Genomic DNA, 27,545 nt, shown 5'->3' on the forward strand with positions numbered 1-27,545 from the left:
CCTTTATGTCCGGTGATTCGGCTTTCCACGACAGAGAAGCGTGGCCTTAGGGCTAAATGGAAATTTTCATTAATTGTAACAGTGCTTGGAAAAAGAATTAGTTTTAACTATTTTGCTCAGAGAATCCAGGCACAGTGGGCCAAGAAAGGGAAAGTCACTATTACTGACTTAGAAAACGACTATTATGTTATTAAATTTACTAGAGCAGAGGACTATAATGCCGTGATTAATGGTGGTCCTTATATTATTTCTAATCATGTTATGGCTTTAAGGCCATGGGTCCCTAACTTTAACCCACATGATTGCTCTGTGAATAGGATTCTTACTTGGGTAAGGTTCCCGGGCCTACCAATTGAATATTATAATGAAAGCTTTCTTAAGCATGTGGACAAGACTACCATTGGGGTAGTTAGAGGTAAGTTTGCGAGAGTAAGCATTGATATTGATCTAGCTAAGCCCCTCTTATCAAAATTTTGTGTTCAGAATACTGTCTACTTTATTGAGTATGAAGGTATTCATAATATTTGTTTCGAATGTGGTATGTTCGGTCATACTTATGAAGGTTGCCCTAAGAGAGTGAAAGTGGTAGAGGAGGTTGTTGAAGCCGTTAAGGTGAGAGAAGAGGGGTTTCAAGAGGATGGAAGGAACTTTGGCCCCTGGATGGTTGCTAAGAGGTTGGGAAGGCGTAGGACTCGTGCGACTATTGATCAGAATCGTCCTTCTGACATTGGCAATGACTCGGGTCCTCTCCAAATCAGTCTTGGAATTAAGGAGAGGTCTGGCCCAAAGGAGAAAGAAGGTTCAAGTAATGCGTCGGTTGTAGTTGTAGGGTCTAGGTTTGGAGCTCTCTCTATTGAGGAGGTTCTAGACTCTGATCCTGCGAATGAGCAAATGGATCTTAGCATGCCAGGTTTAGAATCTACTGAGCCGACAACTATTAATGTGGAGACTGTCAATCCTCTGTTTGAATCCAAAGTTGAGGCTCTGGGTGGATTCCAGGCTCATGCCCCAACAGTGTTAAAGAAAGACAAAGAGGTTAATATCCCGAAAAACTGTGCTGAGCCTAGAAATGGTAAGGCTATGGGTATTAATAAAATGAATTTGAAGAAACATAAGGGTAACCAGAAAAATAACCAAAGTTCCTTGGAATTGTTGGATAAAAGGGGGTCTGCGGGTACCGCTTCTAGGCTCTTAAAAGCCCCTAATAAGTACCTGGTTTAGGGTGTTGGGCCTGTGGTCAGTAGTCTTCCGTTTGATGGATTTGTTTGTGTGGAATGTTAGAGGAGCGGCTAGCAAGGCTACCCGTATCCATGTTAAAGATTTAATTAAACAGGTTAACCCTTCTTGATTTGCTTTAATGGAAACAAAGATTAGTGGAAGTAAAGTTGGTAAGGTGGTTAGAAAGTTTAGAAATTGGAATTGTGTTAGATCAGAGGCTACTGGCCGGGCTGGTGGGATTTGGCTCTTCTGGAAGCCAGATCGTGTTCATATTGATATTGTTAGTATGGATAAACAATTTATTCACAGCGAAATTAGTTATCCTGGGAATAAACCTTTCTTTATCACCTTTGTTTATGCTGACCCTATTTTGGCCAATCGTAAAAGGCTGTGGGAGGTTCTGTATTCTATGAGTACGAGTATGGAGGATGTTTGGTTTGTGGCTGGGGATTTTAATGATATTGCTCTTATGAGCGATCAAAGAGGGGGTGGGAACCACTATGTGAACCAGTGTCTTAATCATAAACAGAGTATGGATTTGTGTGGGCTTTCAAATTTAGGTGCTGTTGGCCATAAGTTTACTTGGAAACGTATTAGCACGTTTGTTCGTTTAGATAAAGTTTATGTGAACATGGCTGCTCATTGTAGATTTCCTGATGTGACTGTGTTAAACCTCCCTTTCCGTCACTCTAATCACTGTCTTATTCTAATCAAGATGGTTAGAGGCCATCGTCCTAGAGGGGATAGACCTGTTAGGTACTAGGTGGCTTGGGAGTCTCACCCTGAGTTTAAAAATTTTGTTTAGGAGAATTGGCAGCCTCATTCTAATGTGTTACTTGCTGCAGAGGGTTTTAGAAGGAATGTTGTGGGTTGGAATAAGAACATCTTTGGCCATATTATCAGAAGGAAAAACAAGCTTTTGAGCAGAATCGATGGCATTCAACGCAATTTGGAGATTAGATTTGATCATAGTTTAGATGGTCTTCTTAGATCTCTCCAGAAGGAATTGGAAGTTGTGCTTATTCAAGAAGAGCTTCTCTGGTTTTAGAAATCTAGGAAAACTTGGATTAAAGATGGAGATTGCAACACCAGATATTTCCACCTCTCTACTGTGATTAGAAGGCAGAGGAATCGGATTGATGCTATCAAAGATCTGAATGGTAATTGGGCTTATGAGGATGAGGATATTCGTCTCTTGGCCCTTATCTTTTATAAAGATTTATTTAAAAAGGAAAGGGTGGAGTTGGATAAAGCTCTTTCTAGGATTACGTTTCCCAGATTAAGTGATGATTTGATTCTGGAAGCTTTCCACCCTATTGACCAGAAAGAGATTGATCAGGTGGTCTTTAGTATTGGGGCTACTAAAGCTCCTGGGATTGATGGGATTCCTGCCGGTTTTTATCATAAATATTGGGAGACGGTAAAGGAAGGTATGTATAGCTTTATTAAAGGTGTGTTCAGTGGTTCTGAGGATATTAAGCTTGTGAATAAAACTCTTCTGGTCCTGATTCTGAAAGTGGAGAAGCCGACCTCATTCTTACAAATGAGGCCCATTAGTTTTTGTAATGTGATTTACAAAGCTATTACCAAAATTGTGGCTAATAGACTCCGGTGTATTCTTCCGGATATTATTAGTCAGAATCAAGGCAGTTTTGTTCCTAGGAGACAGATGATGGATAATGTTGTTATTGCCCAGGAGATGACCCATTCTATGAAGATTAAAAATGGGAAGATGGGTATTGTGGCTCTTAATTTAGATCTGGAAAAAGCTTATGACCGCCTTAACTGGAGTTTTCTTCTTGAGAGTCTGGATAGAGCTGGTATTCCTGATAATTGGAAGAGATTAATCGAGGTCTGCATTTCTTCTCCTGTGTTTCAGGTTATGATTAATGGAGATATGTCAGAGGAGTTTACTCCTTCTTGGGGTATTCGTCAAGGGGATCCTATGATCCCTTTCTTATTTATTATTGTTATGGAAAGGTTAACCCACCTTATCCAAGAAGCGGTTGACGATGGGAGTTTTCATCCTGTCTCCATCAATAAATTTTTTCCCCCGGTTACTCATTTATTCTTCGCTGATGATGTTATGTTATTCGTGGAAGGAAATGAGGAGCAAATTGGTGTTATCATGGATATCCTTAGCCGCTTCTGCGCTGCTTCTGGCCAAAAGCTCAATATCCAAAAATCTCAGATGTTGTGCTAAAAAAACATGAGTCAAAGAGTTTGTAAAATGCTAAGTGATATATCTGGTATTCCTCTGACCAATTCTTTAGGTAATTATCTTGGGGTCCCCCTTCATAGTGATAGAGTTTCTAAAGCTTCCTTTAAAGAGACTTTCGATAAAGCTAATAGTAAATATGCTAGTTGGAAAGCTAAAACCCTGTCTATGGCGGGTCGGCTTACTCTGATTCAGTCTGTCAATTGCGCGGTTCCTAATCATATTATGCAAGCTTGTAAATTGCCTGAGCCGGTGCTTAAGGATCTTGATAAAATCAATCGTCGTTTCCTGTGGGGGGATTCTACGGAAGGGAAAAAAATTCACCTCGTTTCTTGGAAAGAGGTTTGCCAACCTAAAGAGATGGGGGGTCTGGGGATTAGACAAGCCAGGGACAATAATAAAGTTTTACTTATGAAACTTCTGTGGAGAATGTGGCAGCTTCCTTCTTCTCTTTGGGTTCGCTTATTATGCGGGAAATATAGAAAAGATAAGATTTTTGGTGGTCCTAGGAAGAGAGTTATTAATTGTTCTTTTCTCTGGAAAGGCCTAAGCAATGTGTTCTCAGAGTTTTGCTCTGGGATAGGTTGGGTTGTGGGAAATGGGAATTCTATCAGTTTCTGGAATGACATCTGGATTGGTAAAAAGTCTTTATTAGAGGTTTGTACTTCCCCGCCGCCTGTGGATATCCGGGATTGGAGGATTGCTGATGTGATTGATTCTGAGGGTGATTAGATTTGGTCAAAGTTTGATTCTTTCCTTAATATAGAAACTCTCTTGAGGATTAGAGGAGTTAAGATTAGTAATAAAGAGGAAGATAAGGATAGTCACTGTTGGGCTTTGACTAATAATGAGACTTATACTTGTAAGTCTGCCTTCGAGGCCTTCAATCAGAATATGGAGTTTCCTCGGCCTGATATTTGGAAAAAGATTTGGGCTTTGAAAGTCCCGTACTGAATTAGGAGTTTCCTGTGGCTTGGTGTCAAGAATAGATTGCTTACTAATACAGATAGGAAAAGGCGACATTTGGTGGAATCCGGGGCGTGTAGAAGATGTAGAGGGCATGAGGAAACCATTTTCCATGCTCTATGGGACTGTTCTAATAGTAGAGAGGTGTGGAGGAAAGTTCTCCCTAACCAGTTGTTGTCTGCTTTCTTGTCCCATCCTGATCTTGACTGGATTACTGATGGTGTTAATGGTATATTGTTAGCCAATCTGGAGCATGGTGATAGCATCTTTGCAGTTGTCTGTCACCAGATTTGGAAATGGAGGAATTTGGAGATTTTTGAAGGAGAAATGGTTATTACTCCTAATTTGGTTGATTTCTTCTCCAAGAAATTCTGCACTATTATTAATAGCTTCAAGGAGGACCCTCTTGCTAGATCTATCCAGAAGAAGGCGGTTTATCTCTTGGGCTGGTGTAGGCCTAGCAGAGGGATGGTGAAGTTAAACACCGATGGCTCTTGTCTGAAGGACGGGAAAATCGCTGCTGGAGGAGTCCTGAGAGATGATGGTGGTGTTTGGGTTTCCGGGTTCGCTCAGAATCTTGGGATGAGTTCTTCCTTTTCTGCTGAGCTTTGGGGGATCTTTTCTGGCCTTAGACTTGCTAAGAGTCTGGGCTTGAAGAAGTTGCTTGTGGAATCTGATAACCTCGAAGCTATCAAAATGATATCAGAAGATAATGTTATTTTTTTGAATAGCCAGAATTTAATCAAAAGTATCAAAAGGATTTGTTCTTCCTTTGAGTCCATCAGTTTCAGCCATATTTTTAGAGAACAGAACCGGGTGTCGGATCGTTTAGCAACCGAGGGCCATGAGAAGATGTTGGGAGTCACTACTTTCTCTTCTCCTCCTACTTTCCTTTCTTCTCTCTTGTTGGATGATGTGGTGAGGGTTAGCTTCCATAGTCTAATCCCGGGTTAGGTCTCTTTTTGATTTTTTGTTTGTTTTTTCCTTTCTTTTTCCTACAAAAAAAAAAAGCAGGAGGAACTATAAGCAAGAAAAATCGAGGTGCTTTCAGGCTTTACAAAAGCAAGAAAAATCGGCGGAATAGATGACCTTTTGAGATGATAATGGTGATTCTTTTTTCTTTCCCTACATCCCAGAACACCGCATATTGTGTTTGATGCTTTTGTATTCAAGCTAAATAGATACTTGAATTGATGTTTTGTATTCAACCACCTTCACAAAAAATTAAGCCGTGTTAGTCAAATTTAACAAAAAAAAAATGACAATTTTGCTTAGCAGAAAGAGAAAATGCGAAGTCTGCGAAGAGAAAATTAACCCAAAAGCACGATTTTGCTTCGGAGAAAGCGATTATGCAAAGTTTGTGAAGCGAAAAAAAATCATGCTAAAAATGATAATTTTTTCTGCACACATTTCGTATAATCGTTTTCTACGAAAGAAAATCGTTATTTTCAGAGTATTTTTTCCTTGGGAGACTTTGCAAAGCCATTTGTAATTCACCTTAATTTTAATTAATCTAATTTTTAGATTAACTTTCATTTCGAAAATTGATTTACCGTCCCACTCCACTTTTGCTTCGCTGGGAAATCACCGTGATTTTTTTTTTTTAATTTTTGAAAGAACCACCGTGAACTTAAAAGGGGAAAAAGATGAAAGCAACCATCAAAATCAAAATATTTAAATAAAACTCATCGGAGCTGCTGCCCTTCTGTGGCTGTCGATTAAATTGAGTGTCACCGCCGACAAAGCCAATAATCAATGTGAAGTTCCGGATCGGGCTACAAGGTAGCAGCTGATAATTTATAAACCCTCAGCTTGTACAATCAATCCTAACCCTGTCTACCGCCGAAGTCAAAACCATTGACATCATACTAATTTATTCCCCGTTCTGTGACGAAGCCGAGAATAAAGAATACTCACGGCGAGAAATCAGAGAATCGTCTCCTAGATTTCGGCATTTTCTTTTATGAGCAGACTAAGTGAGACTCCATTCTAGATCAAAATTTTGCTTTTCTCACCAAAAAACAACAAAAACGATTTTCAGTGCTTTTATTTTATCAAGTCTCTTAGGTTCAAATCAGTAAGCATGGTATAATCTATTGGCATGATTATTGGTTTTGTTTTGGTACCAGTAATATAATAGTATTTTAATGTTAATTACATTACATTAATCAAGATGTTGTCGGTGATTTATTCTTCGGGTGTTATACAGGGGGAATTATTATATATACGTGAAGAGGCGGAGAGAGAGATGATGTGTTGAGATGGTACGTGTTCCGGGAAAGCAGAAATCAACAAAATTGGTGTTAGTTTGCGTTGGATTATTAGGATTTGTGGTTGTTGCTAACTATCTACGGGCTTCTTCTCCCAATATCTCCAAATGGGCTGCTGTTGATAACTCCGTAACCAATTTAATTATCCCAAGAAATACTTCATCCCCTCAATTTGAGGTATTCAGGTCATTATATGTGTATATATATATCATATCTTTGGCTTCAATAGCTTGTGCTTGTTTTTTGAATGCTGTTTGTATATTCTTTTATTCCATGAAAGATAACCTCGTGTAAGTGAAATTAGAGTAGTATTCTTGATTGGCGAGACTGGATCGAAGTCGATAATTTTAAAGTTGAACAAATGCCAATATTTAGTTAAGGTGTTTATATATTTTTGGAACTACCTCAGCAAGTTAGTAACCCCATAGGTGGTCATTGCTTGATTGCCTTGGCTTCATTGTTTTTCTTGGTTCCATGGAGATGTCTGATCTAATTTAGGATGTTGGATTGAGAAACTCATTTTCATCTAGGTCTTAAGGGGGTCTTTACGGGCCTTTTGCTGGAAGTAAATATAGTTGATTGAAATTGTTGTATCTTCATATCTCAGAAGGTGTATGTAACTTGCTTTGTCTTTGAAGTAAATCTAAGGTCTTCCAGGAATTTTGTACTATGTAGGGACAAGCTGACAAAGACAAAAAACAAAATGACAATGATAAGGGGGACATTCCTGGAAGATTCCTATCAGCTACTTTTGCTGATTTGCCTGCTCCAGAATTAAAATGGGAGAAAATGGTTGCTGCACCTGTGCCTCGTTTAGATGGGGCTGCAATACAGATTAAGGATCTTCTGTATGTGTTTGCTGGATATGGAACAATCAATTATGTGAGAACCTTTTATGAATCCTCTACTTTTATTGCTGTTTATGGCTGGTTTAACAGCTACATATGTTTAATGAATGCTTTTTAGCTTCCTTTGTGGAAACATATTGAACAAAAAAATCTGTTTAATATGAGAATGAATTTCTTGTATGGTATTATCAATGAAATCTGATTTTGTAAATGAATTCCTTCTCCTAAAATGCCATTCATTATCACTTGCATTACATTTGTTGACAAAACGAGAAATAGTAATCTTGCTCTCATTGAAGGAGTGAGGGAAGTTGCTAATATCTTACTTTTCTGTTTTAGGTGGTGTGGAATTCATTTGCAAATTCTGTTAGGACTGTATAAGGACTAGAAAACTCTTGACGTCTAAAATATTTTCCTATTCAAATCTATACAATCCTTCTAGATTCCTGGATTATGTAAACTTGTTTATCTAGATTTTACTGTCATCTTAGTTAAGCGGTACACATAGTTTTAAAACGCGACCGCCTCAGGCGAGAGGCGACAGAGGTGATCACCCCCCGCCTTCCAGGTAAGGCGTTAAATGAGCCCAGTCAACATTTTCTCTTTTAAAAAAAAAGCCTAATTTATATTAAAACAAAACAGACAGACAGCCCGATAAAAAGCAAATAGACACACAGACACCCCAAAAACGCTTGAATGATTTAGTTTATGTGAAGTATAATCGAGCTTTGAAGAATAGAAAAGGGGTTAAGGACACCATTACTTTGAAGGATATTGATGATTGTAATGAGTGGTTGACGGGTAGAATGGAGGGAGAGAATAATAGTGATGATTATGAGCTTGTATTTGAGGATGACGATTTGGGTTGGGATATGGTTGCTAAAGCTAGTGGAGCGGAAGAAGATGTCTACCGTACTAGGGCAAAAGGCAAAAGTGCTACCCCTACCCCAAGTGCTAACGTCACAAAGACATACATTAGAGGAAACACCTCCTCTTCCCGGTCAAAAGCCAATCCTCCTCGAGTTGTTAGAGATGAGGTCCATGATGAAGATGATGATGAGTATCAAGTTGAAGATGAAGAAGAAGAAGAATATAAGGATGATGAAGTGGAAGATCTTGATGGGGATATAGATCTTGATGAGGAGTTGGATTTGGGGGATGAAGATGCTTGATATTATGTTATTTTGATTTAAGAATTAGCACTTTATTATTAGACTTTAAGTTATTTTGGTTTATAAATTTAGAAATTAAACTATCTTTAAGTACTACTAGTTTTTATTGAGTTAATTTTATTTTATTTGATTTTCTAATTTTTTGCCGTCGCCTCAAGGCGATATTTTGCCCTTGTCGCCTTGACTCGCCTTTCGCTTTTTAAAACTATGGCGGTACATATTTTGTAGCACAAAGTTTGCTAATATTCCTAGGAATGCATTGTTTATGAGATTTGTGATTCTTTGTAAATGTAGATTGGTGTCTTACTGTTACTTAGTTTATCAATAACAGGTGCATTCACATGTTGATGTTTACAACTTTACGGATAACAAATGGGTAGATAGATTTGATATGCCTAAAGAAATGGCGCATTCACACTTGGGAATGGTGCCAGAGGGGAGATACATTTATGTTGTCACAGGACAATATGGTCCACAATGCAGAGGGCCTACAGCTCATACATTTGCTTTAGATACTGAGACAAAGCAATGGCGCGATATGCCACCTCTTCCAGTTCCTAGGTATGTGTCTGTGTCACATAAGATCGAAATATAGTATATGCTGGTGTTAACTGACACTGGTTGATCCTTAATCTTGAACTTAATATGTTTATTGATTTTTCTTTCAGAACATATTTAGTTGTGTGTGTAGAATTTACTTTTCCCACTTATAATGATTCTAATGTTGATATTGTCTTGATGGCCCGTACTTGTAATATGTTCTTTCCAAACCTACCTTGAAATTTAGGTGCAGATTCACTGCATATGCAATGCATAACTTTGCAGTTTTTTTAAGGTGTTCTGTGATTGATGGTTTGGTTGTTTGCATTTCTGACACTTTTTTCTCCCTTCTTCTGTTTTTAGTGTGTTTCATGAATATATATTTCAGAAGTTCTCTGAGAGAGAACTATATTAGTCATTGCTGGTGTATTTGGATGTGCACAATTTTTCTTTCTCTCTTCCTGTCCTTAGCTCTGTGTTCTTGTCTTCTTTCTCCTTGTTATTATTATCATGTTATGATGTTAACATTGTTGACTTTTGAAATTTTGTCTGATAACATTTTGTTTCTAACAAGTATCACAAGAATGCTTGAGATAAACATTTGATTAACAATTGTATGAAATTTAATTTGAGCAACACAACACAGGTTGTTAGGAGAAGTGCATGGTTCGTTGATGCTATCATGAGCAAGATATACTCCTTCATTAAAAAACTTGGTTTTCATATTCCTTTGCTGTTCATCTTTCTGTTTTCCACTTTAATTTATTAAAATATGTTTTCACAAAATTTCTTGAAGAGCAGTTTTACAACAGAAAATATAAGTAGTTTTAGAAAGTTGTGAGAATGTACAATTGTTCGAGGAGTTTAAAATATTTGATATAGGTTTCCTTTTGAAAAGTTTGATTTCTGGCAAAGAGAAAGTTTTTGATGGATGAAATGAAGTCTCCAACAGATGATCATAGTGAAGATTTAAAGGTTATATTTGCTTCTTTATTACTTGATCAGATTTTGCATTCCCATGTTATATTTGACAAATCTCTTTTGATAACTTTAAGAAATCAGAAGTAGATGTGATCTTTCTTTTGTTTAAACAAAGGTCTAACTCGCCCCAAAAGGCACCTCAAAGGGGGAGGATTCCCTCACTTATAAGAAGCCATATAGCTCCCTAAGTAAGCAATGTGAGATATTTAACACACCCTCCCCTCATGCTCAAACCATCTGGATCGGGAAGCAAATATCAATACAAAGCTTTGATACCATGTAAACTAGGCCTAACTAACCCCAAAAGGTACCTCAAAGGAGGAGGATTGCCTCACATGTATAAGGATCCATATAGCTCCTCCTTATTTAAGCAACCTGGGAAATTTAACATTTTGCTTGATGAAAATTATTAAGCAATCAGTGTATCTTATCCACCCTGAATTGTCCTTAACTAAGTATTAGTGAAATACTTTCCTCTTTGAATTATTTGTGGTTAATAATGACACTGCTTCTTGGAGCCAGAAATTTTGTTTTATAGTTTCTATTTATTGCCTATCCTATATATTAAAATCTGGGAAGTGTTGTGTGTTTGGTGTCCGTTATGTTTATGATGACTTACTTCCTTGGTTATTAAGTTTAAGTAGGTTTTGTCTTCCTTATTTATTTCTATTGTCATTGTGGTGTTAATTAATACTTGTTTCCTTGTTGCCCCTTGAAGTATTTATTTTGTTACCAAATTTATTTGTTGCTTGTATGTATCATATCATTGTTGAATTGGAGCACCATTTCACACCACTTTGCAGAAGTAAGAGGAAAGTCAGTTTTATTAACAGAGTAATTGTTGCTTTTTGGTATCTTACATTAATTGTTTCACTAGTCTGTTGATAAAACATCTTTTCGTGATCTTGTTCTTAATTGATTGCATTGCCCTTTTTATGGAGAGTGCATAAGGACTTGCACTAGGGAACGATAATTTTTTTTATGACATTTACTTAGATAACTGACTTCGCCTCTCTAACTATTTACTGCATTGAAGTGTTGGAACTGTAAGGACTTTAGCTATTGATTACATGTTCTGTGGAATTCTGTTGAAATCCCTAAATATATTTTCCTAAGATTAATACAAATTTGTGGTTTTGATTGGACCCTTTGCTTTGATTTTTTTTTCAGGTATGCACCAGCTACCCAACTTTGGAGAGGTAGACTCCATGTGATGGGTGGCAGCAAAGAAAACAGGCACACACCAGGCCTAGAGCATTGGAGTCTTGCTGTAAAGGATGGAAAAGCATTAGAAAAGGAGTGGAGGACCGAAATACCTATACCCCGTGGAGGCCCTCATAGGTTTGTGGACCGATATACATTATCACTAAATTTTGACCTTTTTGTCCTGCTTTATTCAAAACATACCTATCTTTTATATATATATATATATATATATATATATATATATATAAATGCTTAGATGCTTTGGCATTGCAATTTAACAATTACCAGTTTTGCTTTTAGTGCTCAAGGGAAAGTGGGAGATTGGAATTTATATACTTATTGCTTCCTCTTGGATAAGTAGCTAGCATTTCCAAAATAGTTAAGTTCATAATGTAAAGGACTAGATTATTATGTTAGTTATGTTGTTAAGATTGGCGAAGCAGAAGTAGTAATTTTTATTGCCTTGGCATAATTTGTAATTAGTCCATAATATTACCTCGTCAGTTTACTTGTTTTAATTACTTATGAAGTAAGAAGGATCAGGAAGGTGGAGTGAAATCATATGCAGGTACAACTTTAGCTGTGGACAGTGCGTGAACTTGGTCTTGATGTGGGGAAAAGACAAATAGTTAGTGATTTAATGGTAAATGTTTTAGCTCTGTTTATTTGAAATGATATTTGGAAATATCTATGTTTTGATAAAGTGGTAGAATCTAATTGACGAAATAACAATATAAGTATTGTTTGTTTAAATTTAACTTCATAGTAGTAAGCTCTTTGACGTCAAGTACAAGATCTGTAAACAAAAGATATAAATATTAGAATTTAGAAATTTGAACAAAATTTGTGCATCCCGAAACTTTATTTTGACCCTGGAAGGAGCAGTTACTCTCATGTCATCTATAAGTATCTGCTCCTTTCTAATTTGGCACATTCAAAGGTTTCTCTTGGTGAGTTATTTTCCCTTCTTTATAATTAAGTTCGATTTACTTTCTCTCTCTGAAATCAGAATTCTTGAATTTCGTCTGTTCCAATGCAATTTGTTCCTGTGTGTTACAAACCATGTGAATATACTGGAAACACATGGGATACCATATAGGCTAAAAACTATATGAATATATTTCATTCAAGGAGAATACACATATATATACACATTAAGGATACTACCTAGACATCTACAGCCCATACCTACACAGACGCATACCTACACAGACCCATACCATGCTTACATTATTATACTCCCCCTCAAGCTGGAGCTTTGGATTTTAATCATGCTCAGGCTGCTACAGATATAGAACATATAGTCTTAAAACAATACAACTCAAAACAAGAAACTCAAGATACTCTTTGGAATATAAAACATAATCCGGGAGACGCAACCTAGAAGAACAAATCGGACAGGAGAGACGATAGCGGAACATCAAGCTTCGTTGGAAAAGGACAAGGAAACTCAGCTGAAGCAACACGCAAGAGGCTGCCAGCAATGTCATTGCACAAAAGGAGATTCACCGGAAAACTAACCGGACAAACAGATCGGAAACAGAGAGACAAAGGCAGCGGAAGAGGAGCGGTGGTGAAATGAACTGAGGCTTGGAACCCTAGGTCAAACAATCTGCTCACAAGGCAGACAATAATGCTGAAGAAAACAGCTCAAAAATACAAACCCAGAAATTCTGCACACAAGGGCAGAAAATGAAGCCAAACTAGCCTCTGATACCATGTTACAAACCTTGTGAATACACTGGAAAAATATGGGATACCATATAGACAAACTATATGAATATATTTCATTCAAGGAGAATACACACATATATATATACACATTAAGGATACTACCTAGACAGCTACAACCCATGCCTACACAGACCCATACCTACAAGATCCATACCATGCTTACATTATTACGTTGTGCATTGGATGCTAGTATTTTGTTTGACTTTTCAGTATTTGAGTTGTAAGAAGCCAACTTGGGGCAGATGAAGAGGCATGTCTGATCATGGTATTTATTCAATTTTTTACTCAAATACATGTCTGTGTATATGGGTTATTGAGTTATTTATTTATTTTTATTAAAATGAAAGTAAAAATATGACATATTGAAGAGGTTGGGTTTCATATGGGTTAGAGTTGTTTTATTGTCTGGTGAGAATCTTGCCTCAAGTTCTGGATTAATACAACGCATAGTTTTCCATGTTATTTGATAAGTTGCAGTTCTTAATTTGTCTAAAAATTAGAAGGGCCTCTTTTGCTAATCCAATGTGGAATGGAATTCACCGACTTCAGTTTGCAAGTTTTAACTTCTAATATTCATGGAGAAAGCCGTTCATCCATTGTTGTATGCTGCTTAATTTTATGCAAGTGGTACTTTTTCTAGTTTGTTTAATAAGATGATTGTATTACAAATTGCATCTTCCATAGAAACCTTTTCTTGTTTGTCTTTATTTTAGTTTGCTTTCTGCAGGGCTTGTGTTGTTGCTGATGATCGACTTTATGTTATTGGTGGACAAGAAGGTGATTTTATGGCCAAACCTGGATCGCCAATTTTCAAGTGCTCACGTAGGAATGAGGTAATTAAATTGACTCAATTTATTTATTATTATTAAATTTTCTCTATTGGGCGAGCCTTGGCGCAACGGTAAAACGTTGTTGTGTGACTGAGAAATGGCGCATTCACACTTGAGTAAAACGTTGCTCCCAGTACACCCTTGTGGTGGGACCCCTCCCCGACCCTCGCTTAAGCGGGGACGCGTAGTGCACCGGGCTGCCCTTTTTTTTAAATTAAATTTTCTCTATTGACATATGGTCTACTAGTTTCTTTTGTGTTTCAAGCTAAGTGCAAAGTTCATTGGTGTCTTCTTGGGTCACCCTTTTAAGGTCAATTTCTTGGTTACTCATGTTTGATGAAAGGACAACATTATTAGGATGTAAGATTTCTATCGGAAATGATGAGTATCTATTTTCTCATTTTCTCAAAATAATCCAGATGTTTTAGTGCAGTGAAACTCCCCAAATTAGGGATAGATGAGGAAGGCATTTTTACTTTTATTCAAAATTACCCTTTATTTTCTGATATTACAGTGGACTTCTTTCCATCTCCATAATTAAATAAAGGGAGAGTAATCATTTTACCTGACTCTCTCTTGCGTTATGACCCTTTTCCTCTCCTTCCATACAAAACAAGAATTAGGTCCTGTAATTAATGTAAACCCAACCCCAATAGTCTACCCATTTAATGTATAGTCTGCTGATACATAACTTAGGCTGCTTAGTCTACCCATTTAATGTATAGGCTGCTTGTAGGGTAAAGGTGTCTCCTAGGCTGTATATATATGTGTGTGCATGGAATGAGAAAAGTGTAGAAATACCAAAACACAAATTACATGGTATCAGAGCCTAAGGTTCTGTGGAAATTTGCTTGTTTGTTTTCTGGGTAGTATTTCCCAGGGTTTGTGAAAATTTTGTTCTGGGTAGTTTTCCCAGGGTTAGTATCAGTGAAGAGCTTCGGTCTCTTGGTTATATTTTTTGGTACATCAGTTTATCTCACCACCCATCCCATTCCTCCTCTCCTCCTCCGATCGGCGCTCCTGCGAATTCCGGCCACCATCTGACCAGCGCGTGGGCCTCACGCGCCTCCGCCCTCATTCACAGCAATCATCATGCGCCGGCGCGTGGCAGTGGCTTCTCCTTCTCGGTACCGGTCTACTTCTCCGGCGTCGGAATAAAAATTCCGGCCATTCCTGGTGCTCGCCTGTGTCAGGGAAGTTATCCTCTGAACCTGCCCCCCTTCTATTCTTCAACTGTGTTGCATAACTTTAGTTTTTAGGTTTCTCTACTGCTCCAATTTTACATTTATTGGTACTGCTGTTATTATTTTTTTAAAAAAAAAGAAAAAAGAAAAAAAACAGTGAAAGAAAGAAAGCAAAAAAAAAAAAAAACAAATCTCTTAAAAAAAAGAATATATATATATATATATATATATATATATATATATATATTTCATCTAGTTTTATGGCAGGAGGAATTGAAAAGAAAATTGTGACTGCATTTACCTTAGGGTCCTCTAAAATTACGGATAGAAAATTAATTGGGAGTCAAAATTACGTCTGTAAGGATGGCGTAACAGTTTCTGGTACATTGTCTTCTGACACAGCCGCCTTGGTAAGTACTGCTGGTCCAGGTCGCAAAAGTGGAGACAGTATTCTTCCTAGTGGCAACCGTAGCTCCCCTCGTACTTGTTATCACTGTGGGGGAGAAGGGCATGTTAAGGGAAATTGCTGGAAATTACATGGTAAACCGCGTCAATACTCGGAACAGAATGCCCCCAGGAGATCGGCAAATACTGCAACTCACGGTGGCATCGTACCAACCCCTTCCTTTGTCACCATTTCTGCAGATGAGTATGCTCGGTTTCAGCAGCTTTCTGCAACTTATGCTGCAGCACAACCATCAACCTTCACCTCCGTTTTAGTTGATACAGGTAATCATGCTGCATGTCTATCCACCTCCTCTCGTAGTTGGGTTATTGACTCTGGTGCTACAGACCATATGACCGGCAACACAGGTATCCTTTCTTCTTTTCAACATGTGACCAATTTGCCGTCTGTTATGTTAGCTAATGGCTCAAGTGCTTCTGTAATTGGACAAGGGACAGCTAACCCAACATCTACTCTTCCTTTATCATCTGTTTTATGTTTACCCCAATTTCCTCTAAACTTATTATCTGTCAGCCAACTTACCAAGACTCTTAACTGTTGTGTTGTTTTTTATCCTACCCATTGTCTATTTCAGGATCTTGGGACGAAGCAAATTATTGGTAGAGGGAACCTGGTGAATGGATTGTATGTCCTTGATTCAACTTATCAACAGGTGCCAAGATCCATTGCCTGCACAAGCGCGTCTCTTTTACAACTTCATTGTCAATTTGGCCATCCGTCTTTGCCAATTTTGCTCAAATTATGTCCTAGTCTTCCGCGTGATTCTACTCTAGAATGTGAAGCTTGTCAGTTTGCTAAGCATCATAAAGTTTCGTATCCTCCGCGACTCAATAAACGTGTCGAGTCTCCCTTTTATTTGGTGCATACTGATGTATGGGGTCCGTGTCCTGTTGTGTCCAAACTTGGTTTCCGTTATTTTGTCACCTTTGTTGATGATTATTCTCGTGTCACTTGGCTTTATCCAATGAAATCTCGTTCAGAATTATTTACTATCTTTTGTGCCTTTCGTGCTGAGATTCACACACAATTCAACAAATCTATTTGTATTTTGCGAAGTGACAATGCTAAAGAATATGTATCTAATACATTCCAATCATATCTTTCTCAACACGGTATTATTCATCAGACTTCTTGCATCGTTACCCCTCAGCAAAATGGTGTTGCTGAACGTAAGAACCGTCACTTATTAGAAGTTGCTCGTGCACTGTTGTTTCATATGCAGGTTCCTAAAGTTTTTTGGACAGATGCGGTGTCCACTGCCTGTTTTCTCATCAACCGTATGCCCTCTTCAGTCCTCAACGGTCAGATTCCATACTCCCTTCTTTTTCCCTCATCCTCTTTATTTCCACTCGCACCACGTGTCTTTGGATGTGCTTGTTTTGTTCAAGACATGCGCCCACAAGTCTCCAAACTTGATCCCAAATCAATCAAGTGTATCTTTGTAGGTTATTCTCGGTCTCAAAAAGGGTATCGTTGCTACTCTCCTTCTTTGGGTCGTTATTTGGTATCTGCTGATGTTACCTTTTTTGAAAGCACTTCTTTCTTTAGTCGTGAATCAACTCCTTCTGTTACTGTGACAAGTCCTACTAATGATGATTATCTTGTTTACACTGTCAGTGAGCAGGTGGTTTCTGTTCCTTCTCGTCCGACTATCTGTCACGTTTATTCTCGACGCACAAATCCCTCAAGTACTGCACCTCCCGGAGCTCCAGTTGCCAGTGTTCCCCCTCCTGTTTCGTCTCCAGATCCTTCACCATCGCCCGATCCTAGTCTTGAACTTCCTATCGCTCTCCGAAAAGGTACCCGCCAATGCACTTACCCCATTTCTTCATTTGTATGTTATGATGCGTTATCACCCTCCTCCAAGTCTTTTGTAGCCTCTTTAGATTCGGTTGCTGTTCCTTCCTCTCCTTCTGAAGCACTGGCTCATCCTGGCTGGCTTCAAGCAATGAAAGACGAAATTCATGCCCTTGAACAGAATCATACTTGGGATCTTGTGTCTCTTCCACCTCAGAAGCGTGCTATTGGTTGCAAATGGGTGTTCAAGGTCAAATTCAACCCCGATGGTTCTGTTGCTCGTTTGAAAGCTCGTTTGGTTGCAAAAGGTTATGCTCAGACTTATGGCATCGACTATTTAGAGACATTTTCCCCTGTTGCCAAACTCTCCTCCGTTCGATTGTTCGTTTCTTTGGCTGCTACTTACAACTGGCCGCTTTATCAACTTGATGTCAAGAATGCTTTTTTGAATGGTGATCTACGCGAGGAAGTTTACATGGAGCAACCTCCTGGTTTTGTTGCTCAGGGGGAGTCTGGGAAAGTTTGCAGGTTACGCATGTCCTTGTATGGATTGAAGCAATCTCCCCGTGCCTGGTTTGGACGATTCAGTGCTGCTGTCATTGAATTTGGTCTTCGTCGAAGTGCATATGATCATTCTGTGTTCTACTCATCATCTGGTTCTGGGTGCATTTTACTAGTAGTATATGTTGATGACATTGTAATTACTGGAAATAATGAAACTGGCATTATAAAATTGAAAGAATTCCTCAGTACTTGTTTTCAGACAAAGGACCTAGGACAATTGAAATATTTTCTGGGGATTGAAGTTTGCCGAAGCCGTAAAGGGATTTACCTCACTCAGAGAAAATATTGTCTAGATGTGTTAAGTGACGCTGGTTTGATTGAGGCAAAGACTTGTGATGCACCTATGATACCAAATGGGAAGCTGAAGACCGACGATGGAGATTTACTACCGAATCCTGAAAGATATAGACGAATCGTTGGAAAATTGAACTATCTTACAATCACTCGTCCTGATATTTCCTTTGCGGTAAGTGTTGTAAGCCAGTTCATGTCGTCTCCAAGAACTTCACACTGGGATGCTGTTAGTCATATTCTGAAATACCTAAAAGGAACTCCGGGGCGTGGTATACTATATCAAAATCATGGTCATCACACTGTTGAAGGATTTACAGATGCAGATTACGCAGGAGATCTTACAGATAGGCGTTCTACTACGGGTTATTGTGTATTTGTCGGAGGCAACCTAGTATCTTGGAAAAGTAAAAAGCAGAGTGTTGTATCTAGATCCAGTGCAGAATCTGAGTACAGGGCTATGGCACAAACTACGTGTGAACTTGTATGGCTACGCAACCTTCTTGGTGAGATTGGATTTGCTCAGACGAAACCCATGAAGTTATGGTGTGATAATGAAGCAGCTATCTACATCGCTAATAATCCTGTATTCAATGAAAGGACAAAACACATAGAAGTTGACTGCCACTTTACTCGAGAAAAGCTAGAAGATGGCACAATCACAACATCACATGTCAGAACAGGGGGACAATTGGCAGATGTGTTTATCAAGGCATTACCTGGTAATCGGGTTAACTATATATGTAACAAGTTGGGCATGATTAATATCTATGCTCCAGCTTGAGGGGGAGTGTAATTAATGTAAACCCAACCCCAATAGTCTACCCATTTAATGTATAGTCTGCTGATACATAACTTAGGCTGCTTAGTCTACCCATTTAATGTATAGGCTGCTTGTAGGGTAAAGGTGTCTCCTAGGCTGTATATATATGTGTGTGCATGGAATGAGAAAAGTGTAGAAATACCAAAACGCAAATTACAGGTACAACTTGGATAGGGGGTAAATCACCAACTTTTCTAAGTTTCTTCTAGGTTTCCCCTCTAGTTAAAGTCTCGTGGGTAATTTGAGTTAAAGGTTAATTCTTTGAATAGACCTGAATAAAATGGGAAATGGAAGATGCAGTCGAACATTAGATGAAAATAGAGGAGGCTTTTGTATGTGTTTGGCCTAATCTACCGCTCACTATAAGAAATCATGAAGCAAGAGGACTTGCATTTGAATTTGTATTTGCTTTATAGATAGAGATCGATTGCATCGAGTGTTGGTCTTTGATGGCCCAAATTGTTGATTAAATTGCAGCTATAATCCTGAATACTTGTAGCTTTTGTGGTAAGAGAAGATTAAAGAAGTTGGGTATAGTGTCTAGGTTTGGAATCCTGCAGCTTTATATACCACGTAATTGAGCCATAAAATTGTGTTTGGTTTGTCATAATGGCTTTAAGAATATTAACCTCTCCCCATTTTATATATCTATTCTTATGACTTACATCTGGTTTTTTAGGTCGTATACAGTGATGTCTACATGCTGGATGATGACATGAAGTGGAAAGTTTTACCCCCCATGCCGAAGCCTGATTCTCACATTGAATTTGCTTGGAAGCTTGTTAATAATTCCATTGTCATTGTTGGAGGCACCACAGAGAAGCACCCAGTGACTAAAAAGATGGTCCTTGTTGGTGAAATCTTCCAGTTTAACTTGGGCACTCTGGTAAGCATTTTCCCGTTCTGTTTGCAGTTCCAGTGGTTGTGGAGGTGTGTGCATTGCACATGCTTGTGATTTCACTATATAAGCTGCTGTGAATATTTGCATACACCCGTATGTGCTCATTCCGAAATTTAGACTTAAAATCCTCCGCATGGTATAGTATTCATCACCTATTATACTTGTACTGAAGCAATAGTTTTGCTGAGAGGAATATGCGCTCATTTAGCTGTCATTTAGCTGTCGATCTTGCAATCCAGGAAACTTTTAAGTTATTTAAGAGTTGCTCATGAATGATCTGTTAAAAGAATACATATACTCTGCTCACTAATAAATAAAACGAGTAACAGTGATACAATATTATGCCTATGAATAGAATTTCCTTGCAGATTAAATATTATATTATCATACTTGTACTTTCAAGTCTTGCAGATTGTTATGTTTTGTTTAGTTATATTATATGTGGATACATTGATGTTTGCAGAAGTGGTCAGTGATAGGAAAACTTCCTTATCGTGTGAAAACAACACTAGTCGGATTCTGGAATGGATGGTTGTACTTTACCTCCGGACAGCGAGACAAAGGACCAGAAGATCCTTCACCTAAGAAGGTCATTGGGGAAATGTGGAGAACAAAATTAAAATTGGACTCATGATTTTGTATTATTATTTTTATGATATTCAATCTTCACTTATCTATTTTATTATTTTTTCAACTGCAGAGGAAAAAAATTAGTTTTAGCAATTTTGTGTCGATATTTGGTGTACGTCCTCGTGTTGAGGAGTCTGCCTTTGTATAACATTCTGTATTTAGCTATATTCGAGTTACATGAAATGTATTAATATCTGCTGATGCGTATATCATCTTGACTACGTTTACATGATACGGATCCCTATGTAGTTACAATGCAAGTTCCTTAAAATGTGCACATTTTTCATGAAAAAAATAAAAATAAAACAAAAAAGAAGGGTTGGTTTGGTTTAAAAAATAATAATCTATGGTCATGTTTTCGCAAATCATTATGTGGTATTTTTCGGAGTAAAAGCATGTCTATAGTATGCTCTAACGACGTTAGTTTTATTGACGTGTCAAATGGTAATTTTGTACATATTTTTATCCATTTTTACTTTTCTTTCTTATTTCTTTTCTTCAATTAAATTTGATCAGGGAATCCAATAAATTAAGACAAACTGCAAAGTTAAGTTACTTCTTTCTAAACACATAATAAATTTTCAATTAATAATTTCATCAAATTTTCTTATTTCATATTTAATCATTTTCTTAATACCTGTGATTTGGTCAAATGCGATCATTATTTATTAATTTTACATCTAGCGTAATCGTATTATCATTCGAAATAAATCAAACTTTGAAGTTCAAATTAATTTAACATTAGAAATGAGTAAGTGTCCTGAACCATTCTCTGAAGGATATAATTTATCTACTATACCAAATTTTTCGATTTGCTAGATCGGGTGGCAACTCTGTGCAATTCAACTATAAGCTATTTAATGTCACAAATTACCATAACATCGTTAAAAACGTGTGAGGACAGATCTCGTGGTGCTGTCGTGCAGCTTCCGAGAATTATCATGCGCTCACATTAGTGTTAGAATATTTACGAATGAACGGACTTGTAACCCAAACAGGTTGTTCATCTTAGGTTTAGATGTTGTAACTACACAATCCTTAAGTAATCCATACTTGTCTGCTCATCATTACTACATTTGACCTAGTGCACTCACCATAGTCACATTTTAGGACACGATTTTAGCTTCCGAATTAGAAAACTACAAAAGGATACATACCCACAACAAAAAGGTCGATTTGAGAGAAACTCGGGCTTATTGTGGAATTACAGATCAGGAATCAGATGGAAATCCATAGGATCTCAACAAGATAGTACAGAAAATGATTATAACTTGGAAATTCCTTAATTGAGAATCTTGTTAGAAGCATATTGATGATTCAAAATAGATACAGAGAATGTTTGATCTATAAATAGAAGAGAAAAGATCAACACTAATATATCACAGACAATTATATCAAAGAACTCAAAGAAAACTAATCAAATCTTATGGCAAGAAAGTAAAGGCTAAACCATTCCTAGATAGAGATTTAGTTCTAAAAAGAATCAGAGATCAGATCAAGATCCTTGAAAGGGAATAGATTCTAAAATATGAAGGATTTTATATTATTAACAGCATTAATTTTGAGGATGGGAAAGTGAGATATGGGGAAGAATTAGTGTAACATTTCAATTTTGTGCATTTTATTACGTATAGACACATTACATGACATTATTAGGGAAATTAGAAAATAATATTTGCCTTTTACATGTCATTATAATATTAGTGTCATAAAACTATTTAAACTAAAAGCTCAATTTTATAGTTAAGGTCCAATCATAGGTCTTATATTAATCTCTCACAATTAGGATAAGTGAAAGTATATGAAATAGATATTTAAGTGTGTATTAAAGTATATGGACTAAATTGAATAATCTTAAAAGTATAAGGACTGAAATGTAATTTGTTTAATTTGTAATTGGCTTAATATATCATTTGCCCTCTGAACTTGTCCAAAAAGGTTGATTATCTGAACTCTCAAAGTGTTCCAATAGCCCACTGAACTTGCATAAAATATTCAGTTAGCCTCTATGCAAATATTCAGTTAGCCCTTTGAACTTGCATAAAATGTAATCAATTGATTACTCGGTCACAAAAAAAAAATAAGTTAAATGCGGAAGATGTATTCCACGCATCTTAAAATGTTATTACATAATTCAAAAATAAATTAAAAATGAAGTTATTACTTGCTTAACTATAAAACTTGTATTTTTTAATATTATAACCGCATACCCCGATTTTGGTCGTTTTACTTTTTTTAAGACTCGTACATACATCTTCCGCATTTAACTTACTTTTTTTTTGCGACCGAGTGACCAATTCATTACATTTTGCACAAGTTCAGAAGGCTAATTGAACATTTTATGCAAGTTCAGAGGGCCATCAGGACACTTTAAAAATTCAGAAGACCAATCAATCTTTTTGAACAAATTCAGGGGGCAAATGATGTATTAATCCTTTGTAATTTAAATAATATTACATACAATTTCATAACTATTATAATAATAATAATAATAATAATAATAATAATAATGGTGGTGGCGGCGGTGGTGGTGGTGGTGGTGGTGGTGATTATAAGATAGTAATAATAAGGGTAACTTTCGAAAAAAACCTTGTGGTTTTACATTTTTGCAGGAAAAGGACTGTGGTTTTTTTCTTTTCAAATACAGGACTGTAGTTTATTCCGTTACACTATTTACGGATTTGGTGAAGATGCCGTTAATTTGCTGACGTGGCGAAGGGCAAATATGGGTTTTCAAAAAAATTGGGGTCAATTTTTTTTAAAAAAAATCATGTGGTTCTACTTTTTTGCAAAAAAAAAAAAGGACTGTGGTTTTTTTTCTTTTCAAATACAGGACTATGGTTTATTCTGTTACACTATTTACGGATTTGGTGAAGATCTCGTTTATTTGCTGACGTGGCTGAAGGGCAAATATGAGTTTTTAAAAAAATTGATCAATAGATCTTTTATAACTATTTTGGGTCTACAATATTGACCAATGGATTTTTATAACTATTTTGTGGCTACAATATTGACTATAAAATCTCACATAAGCGCAAATCTCACATGATTGTTCAAGGCCTTTTATAGTCAATTTTTTAAAAAATCCATATTTGTCCTTCAGCCACGTCAGCAAATAAACGGTATCTTCACCAAATCTGTAAATAGTGTAACAGAATAAACCACAATCTTGTATTTGAAAAGAAAGAAAACCACAGTCCTTTTTCTACAAAAAAGTGGAACCACAGGTTTTTTTTAAAAAAAAATTCACCCCAATTTTTTTAAAAACCCATATTTGCCCTTCGCCACGTCAGCAAATAAACGGCATCTTCACCAAATCCGTAAATAGTGTAACGGAATAAACCACAGTCCTGTATTTAAAAAGAAAAAAACCACAGTCCTTTTTCTGCAAAAAAAAAAAAAGTGAAACCACAGGGTTTTTTTTTGAAATTTACCCTAATAATAATAAATAGGGCAAAGTATGAAAAAATAAGGTATGTGGTATGCTTATTTTACAAAACAATGACAATAAGCGCATTTTTTAATTTTTTTTCAAATTATATTTATATATTGACAAAACACAGATTCCAAAATCATTGAAACGGTGTAAAATGAATTTAAATACCAATTTAGTTTATAAACTGTCAGATTAGTAAAAAACGTAAAATTCCACCATATTATTTATTGTTTCGATTTAGAAAGTTGTTTTTTTCGGGGGGTTATGTTTTGCTGATATGTAAGAATAATTTTTTTTTAAGATAAAAATGTCTTTAGTTGTAATCAGAACTTAACTGTGTAATTGTGATACTTTGTTTTATAAATAAAACATACCACAAACCTTTATTTGTAAACTTTTAAACCATATACCTCTGTTTGTAAAATGGGCAAACCACGGACATTTTTTTCGTACTTTTCCCTAATAAATATATATGGGTAAATAAGGGAATTTATCCAAACTCATTAGATAAGTTTGTAGAAGATTTAGATGAGTTGCTATAATCTCAAATTCTCCATAATTTTAGTGAGAGAAACACTTTTAAGAGAGAGAAAGTAAAGAAAAAGAGAAGAAGAAGAATAAATAGTAGTAATAGTAGAAGAAGAGAAATGTATGTTTATACATCATTTTGCACAACTTATTTCGTGCCTTTGGAAGCTGATTTTGAGGGAGTTAAAGAAGAGAAAGTTTTGAGTTTATATCTCAGCTAAATCGCAAATTTTGTTTCATGCAATTTCTTTGAGTATTTTAGGAGATAAGGTATAATCTATTAGATTAGATCTAAGTTGAATTCTATATACGAAGCTGTCTCTGTTGCATGTTTTTTTTAAGTCTTTAAAGACTTAATTTGGAGATGTGATACAAATAAGAAATGTTCATTTATATCTTAACTAGTTTTCTAGAATGTTTGATTAATATGGAATTTGTATGTGAGGATATAACTGGTAAAGAAGTTCAAGTGTGTTGTGTTGTATATGTGTTAACACAATGTCACATTATAAATTTTATTATAAATTATAAAGAACTCATAAAATTCTGAATTTTGACTATGTTATACCCCTATTTATCTAGTTTAAGCAGGAAAAAGAATCATGCCGTTTAGAGTTATATCGTTTGAGTTATGAGTAATTTAGTGAAACTGATACAAATCATTATTAAAATAAGACTTGAAGAGAAATTTTGTAATACATTATGTATACTTGGAAAATTTATAAATTTTTAGTATGATATGAATATATGAGTCAAGTTTAATAAAATGAAAAAAAAAGCAAATAATTTTGGGTTTAAAGAGGATGTAATTTTTATTTAATCATATGCTAAATTATATTTATAGATGCTCATAATATTGAAGATATTCTGGAAGAGGGTACAATCGCCGCCAAGAAAATTATCGGTCAAGTTGTGAGTATAAACATGATATGAATTTGAATTTATAATTGTCTTTGTGATTTGGGAATTGTTGTGTTTGATGTGAATAGATATTGATATGAATTTGTGAATTGTTGTGATTGCCACAAGTAGATGTGAATTGACACTTGTTAAACATTATTTGTGATAGTTGGATTTGAATGAGGAGTATGAGTATACGTTAAATGTGATTTATTTGATATAGAATATAGGTACATGGTTGCATGAAACGTAAATGACATTGTGACATACCAGTTCGGTCACTTTTATAATTACTTGAATTTATATGGACTACTTAGACCTATATGGTCAATACTTAAACTACTTGGGCCTAAAGGGTCAATACATAGACTACTTGGTTACATGGACTCAAATGTCATATTACTTGATTACAAGACTGTACAACAACATATGTTATACATGTTACCTGTTATTTGATTTCATCCATGATTTGTATGTAAGACTTCTTTGCGTGACTCTGTGGGGTTGGTAAATTCATTCATTGTTTATATTCACTGAGTTGCGACTCATATAAATCGTTAAATTTTTTCCAGCTAGTTGAAGTGAAAGTTAAACTGGACTCTAGAAGCTTAAAGAACTGTAGATTCCATGGATGAAAAGTCGGTCCGATGGGTTCCATCTCACACTCTCTTCTCTCATCACAAGCATGTAGAATAAATAAAATTTTGGTTTAAATAGGTTTGTAAAATCTATATATATATCAATGCGTGTATGTTTAATATAACTACGAGTATAAGTTACAATAATTTGTTTTGTCTAATGAATAGTTTCAGCTTAACGAAAAAAAAACAAAATAATTTTTTCTACATCTTGGGTGTTACAATTGACAAATCATGAAAATTTTGAAACCTGGAGTCAATTGGTGAACTGGTGATCCGATATGACCCCGATTTAAGAAAAAAAAAACTAAAAATTCACATATTATGCCATCATCACTTAGGTGAGTAATTTCAAAATCAAGATTTATCTGACTCTAAAAAACACATTAGAACATGATACCACAGAGAAAGAGAAGAAAATGAAACCACAGAGATCGAAAACCAATGTTGTGGACAAAAAAATTCAAAGTATTAACATGATTAAAGCATAAAATATTAAATTACAATGAAACTATGGGTCCGTCCCATGCATTGTTAGAGGACTCGTATTCAGAGGCTCATTTACATATTTAGACTCATTACACCACCCATTACATATCTTTTTTTTTTTTGGTAGAAAAGGAAAAGAAAAACGAATATCAACAAACTACCCAGGAATTAGCCTAGGGAAGCTAACCCCAATCCTATCTTCTAAGAGAAGATGAGAGATGAAACTAGGGGAAACAGGAAGGGTAGTAACGCCTAACGTCCCTTCATGGCCCGCCGCCGCCAAGCGATCAGCAACACGATTCTGCTCTCTAAAAATGTGTCTGAACTCTACGAACTCAAAGGAGGAGCAAAGCCTTATAATAGCTTTGATGAGGTTGCGACTGTTAAGACCCATAGAATGATTCTCAGAAATCATTTTGATTGCTTCCAAATTATCAGACTCCACAGAGAGCCTCTTAACACCCAGCCTTTTAGCAAGATTGATTCCAGTAAGAATAGCCCAGAGCTCCGCAGAAAAGGAAGAACCCAACCCTAAATTCTGGGAGAACCCAGAAAGCCAGACGCCCCCTACATCTCTAAGCACACCTCCAGCCGCAATCTTACCGTTACTGAGGCAGGAACCATCAGTATTCAGCTTCACAACCCCCTCTCTTGGCCTGCTCCATCCCACGAGATGGACATCACAACACTGAGAGGCTCTGGCAAGGGACTCTCCTTTGAAACTATCGATAATAGAGAAAAGTTTTTTCGAGAAGAAATCAGCTAAGTTTGTCATAAAAACAGTTTTATCTCCAAAAATCTCCTCGTTTCTCCATTTCCAAACTTGGTGACAGATAATAGCAAAGAAAATGTCACCATGCTCCATGTATGGAAGCAACTTTCCTCTAACACCATCAGAGAACCAGTCGACCTCAG

The 27,545-nt window shown here is 36.4% G+C and overlaps 1 protein-coding gene across 1 annotated transcript; it reads left to right on the forward strand.

The window, feature by feature from the left end:
- The first annotated feature begins 6,053 nt into the window (after positions 1-6,053).
- LOC136232334 (kelch repeat-containing protein At3g27220-like) lies at positions 6,054-20,846 on the forward strand. Its single transcript, XM_066021410.1, has 8 exons — positions 6,054-6,378; positions 6,612-6,849; positions 7,348-7,554; positions 9,024-9,253; positions 11,384-11,554; positions 13,881-13,986; positions 19,788-19,994; positions 20,473-20,846. The coding sequence occupies exons 2-8, from the start codon at positions 6,664-6,666 to the stop codon at positions 20,641-20,643; spliced, it is 1,278 nt and encodes a 425-aa protein (XP_065877482.1). The 5' UTR covers positions 6,054-6,378; positions 6,612-6,663; the 3' UTR covers positions 20,644-20,846.
- Positions 20,847-27,545: the final 6,699 nt, after the last annotated feature.

The sequence above is a fragment of the Euphorbia lathyris genome, chromosome 6 (genome assembly GCF_963576675.1).
Source record: "Euphorbia lathyris chromosome 6, ddEupLath1.1, whole genome shotgun sequence".
NCBI lineage: Eukaryota > Viridiplantae > Streptophyta > Magnoliopsida > Malpighiales > Euphorbiaceae > Euphorbia > Euphorbia lathyris.